At 48.9% G+C, this 3,549-nt stretch overlaps 1 protein-coding gene across 1 annotated transcript; it reads left to right on the top strand.

Moving 5' to 3' along the window:
- Positions 1 to 2,168: 2,168 nt before the first annotated feature.
- Or6b3 (olfactory receptor family 6 subfamily B member 3) lies at positions 2,169 to 3,107 on the top strand. Its single transcript, NM_001000753.1, is given in 1 exon segment — positions 2,169 to 3,107. A coding segment is annotated over 1 exon segment (939 nt).
- The last annotated feature ends 442 nt before the right edge of the window (positions 3,108 to 3,549 follow it).

Raw genomic sequence — 3,549 nt, 5'->3', positions numbered from 1 at the left:
GTAATGCACTTGGCCCAGGATTACTGTTTTGTCTCTGGTTAATGCCTGTGACACTTGAGTTTCACACTGAGGGAAGGTATGCGAGTCCTTCCTTGTTCAGAACAGGTGACCAAAAACATCTAGCCCCAGTCACACACAGATGGCTCCAGGTCTGGGTACAACTGGTCATGTACTGTCAATTCTCCATGGAAACTGCCCTGTTGTATTCTGAACTCTCAATGTTTGGGACTGGAAACTAAATCTAGCCCTGTTGATCATTTTATAACACATTTCATTCTATCTGGATGCTTCAGGAGTCTGCGTGTGTATGTGTGTGTGTGTGTGTGTGTGTGTGTGTGTGTGTGTGTGCATCTGTGTGTGCAAGCAAGCGCGCACACACGCATTTTGGGAAGCCATAGGCAGACCTGGTTGATTTTTCCTTGGGTGTCCACTGCATTAGTTTCTTTCCTTGCCCCTGTGACAGAAGCAACTGAAGAGAGGGAAGGTCTGTTGTGGCTTACAGCTGTTTGTGCTTCCCTTCCCACAACATAGAGAATTAAGAAGCAGAAAGCTTGAGGCTGCTCCAGAATCACATACAGCCTTCAAGACCTACTTCACCTAACTAAGCCGCATGTCCTGGCTGGGGACCAAGTATTTAAACAACAAGATTCTGCAGGAGACATTTTACATTTACATTCAAACCAAGAAGTCCTTTGAAGGTCCATCTGTCAAAGGGCTCATCGTAGCCAGGGGAGCTACAAGGGAATGGTGAAATCTTAGAGGACGATACTAGGAAGGAGTTAGGTCACTGGACATGTGCTCCTAAAGAGGATGCTGGGTCCCTTAGCTACTTTTCCCATGATTCCCTACTGTCATGGGGTGGGACAACCTTTACAACACGCTCTTACTGTGGTCTGCTTAGATCGTCAGAGACTGAAAGCAGCAAGGCTAATGTCAAAAAAGAAACCCCTCTGAAACCATGAGCCAAAACCAAGCTTTCTGTTCTTAAGTGGAATCCCTCAGGTACATTCTAGTTACAGTCATCAGACGTGACTGACAGGCCTGCCCTGTCCCAGGAATGGCTGGGAAATACTCTATAGTCTTAAGCAGCAAACATAGCCATGCCCATCCTGAAGGGACATTGGATGGCTTGTTAATTTCAAATACTTGCTTTAGGTTACTAGCATAGCTTTCTCCATGTAGCCCAGCATTTCCTTCTCAGATAAGATTCCCTGCTTCTCCTTTCGAGCACTACTTTGCTCATCCTGTGACCTTGGCTTCTGTAGTCTATGGGACTTGTTCTAGACAGTACCAGCCACCGCAGCTTTCCACCTCAGCAGTCTAGCCAGCACCCACATGGATCCACCTTTTCTGTTCTTGGTATCTCGTGAAGAGAGCAGCAGCCCTGGTATTTAGTGTCCCAGTGCAGCCATGGCCTCAGGTAAATGCACAGACTGAAAGTGGAGATGAGGCTCATTCCCAGCTGCACTGAGGAATGAGAATGACTCCTGTAGCTTAGACATGGGAAGGGTAAAGATGCTCTTCAACCTGGTGAGTCGAGCACCTCAGTGCTATTCTAGACTTCCTCTACTCTGCTGCCTTCAGACACCAGAGTTCTGGCTTTCCCTGACCCAGAATGGTGCGGAAATTCTATGACTGTTGATGTTTGGTGTAGACTATAGAGACAGGGGTGCAGCCACCATCCTGTGCTTGAAAACCAGGCCCAAGGGAAATGTGCCTGATTATAGGGTTTTAAACCGACCACCCCAGAAGCCCTGATTATGTCATATTTATTTAAATTTTTTTCTCTGAAATCAAACAAAGGTCTAACCTCTGCTAATGTGCGAGGAATGGTTAAACTCAAAACAATAACCCCATGTGACCCTAGTAATTGTGAGTCACTTGCCTAGAGAGCAGGCAGAAGGAATCCGCCACTCATGTTCACAGATTTGCTGGAGGGTTCCAGGGTGTGAATCACAGTCTCACTGTCGCTGTGGATAGAGAGGGATATGGACAGCCCATTTCCAAGCCCAGCATCAGAGCCGCAACATCTGGTACCAAGTACTGACTACACTTATAGTTCTTTTTCCTTTCCTGGCATTTCCATTTCTGCAGGTTTCGCTGCCTGTTCTTCCTGCCAGCTACCCTTCTCCTGGGACAATGCCTTGTTGATTCTGAGATGAGAGGGGATGAGAGGGGAGAACATCACCAAGGTCAGCACGTTCATCCTGCTGGGCTTCCCCACAGCCCCCAGGCTGCAGTACCTGCTCTTCCTCCTCTTCCTGCTCATCTACCTCTTTGTGCTGGTGGAGAACCTAGCCATCATCCTCACTGTCTGGAGCAGCGCCTCCCTCCACAGACCCATGTACTACTTCCTGGGCATCATGTCCACCTTGGAGATCTGGTATGTGTCAGACATCATCCCTAAGATGCTGGACGGCTTCCTCCTGCAGCGGAAACACATCTCTTTCATTGGATGCATGACTCAACTCTACTTCTTCAGCTCCCTGGTGTGTACAGAGTGTGTGCTCCTGGCTTCCATGGCCTATGACCGCTATGTGGCCATCTGCCACCCCTTGCGCTACCAAGTCATCATGACCACAGGGCTGTGTGTCCAGCTCGTGGCCTTCTCTTTTGCTAGTGGCTTCACTATCTCTGTGATCAAGGTCTACTTTATCTCCAGCGCCACCTTCTGTGGCTCCAATGTCTTGAACCACTTCTTCTGTGACATCTCCCCCATCCTCAAGTTGGCCTGCACTGACTTCTCTACTGCGGAGCTGGTGGACTTCATCCTGGCCTTCATCATCCTGGTGTTTCCTCTCCTGGCCACCATCCTCTCCTATGGCCACATCACCCTGGCTGTGCTGCGGATCCCTTCAGCCACGGGCAGGTGGAGAGCCTTCTCCACCTGTGCCTCCCACCTCACTGTGGTCACCATCTTCTATACAGCCTTGCTTTTCATGTATGTTAGGCCCCAGGCCATTGATACACGGAGCTCGAACAAACTCATCTCTGTTCTGTATACAGTTCTCACACCCATCTTGAACCCCTTGATCTACTGCCTGAGGAACAAAGAATTTAAAGATGCCTTAAGAAAGGCCTTGGGCTTGAGTCAAACTCCACTGTAGGAAGGAGGACACCTTCTGCTTCCAGAGCTCTTCCTGGGCCTCTTTGGTGCCGATGCTAATGGGAACCCTTGCCGTTGCTGTAGTGCTGAAGGTATTTAGAGCATCTCCTTCTCTTGTGTGGAGTGGGAGCGATGGGTACTGTTTACGTACCAATGCCATTTGAGCCCTTTGTATATGGGAGCTGAGTGGGACTTGATAAGGTTGAATGCACTTTCTACCCCTCTACAATTTACCATGCACATGTCATGGCTCTGCTGGGCCAGACAGCTCAGGTCTACAGTATGAGTTGGTCTCAGCATGTGGAAGTGTGGAAATAGTGAAACATGGCAAGACAAGCTCTCAGAGTCCCCAAAGCAGTGTATCTGGGGACTGTGAGAGTTCATAGACTTGTTTTACCTTGTAGGGCATGGTCGGTAACAATTCAGGAGAACAGTTTTAGCCT

The sequence above is a fragment of the Rattus norvegicus genome, chromosome 9, assembly GCF_021556685.1.
Source record: "Rattus norvegicus strain SHRSP/BbbUtx chromosome 9, alternate assembly SHRSP_T2T, whole genome shotgun sequence".
Lineage (NCBI taxonomy): Eukaryota > Metazoa > Chordata > Mammalia > Rodentia > Muridae > Rattus > Rattus norvegicus.
Note: the sequence above shows the minus strand (reverse complement) of the source record. Positions and strands in the feature narration are given on the sequence as shown.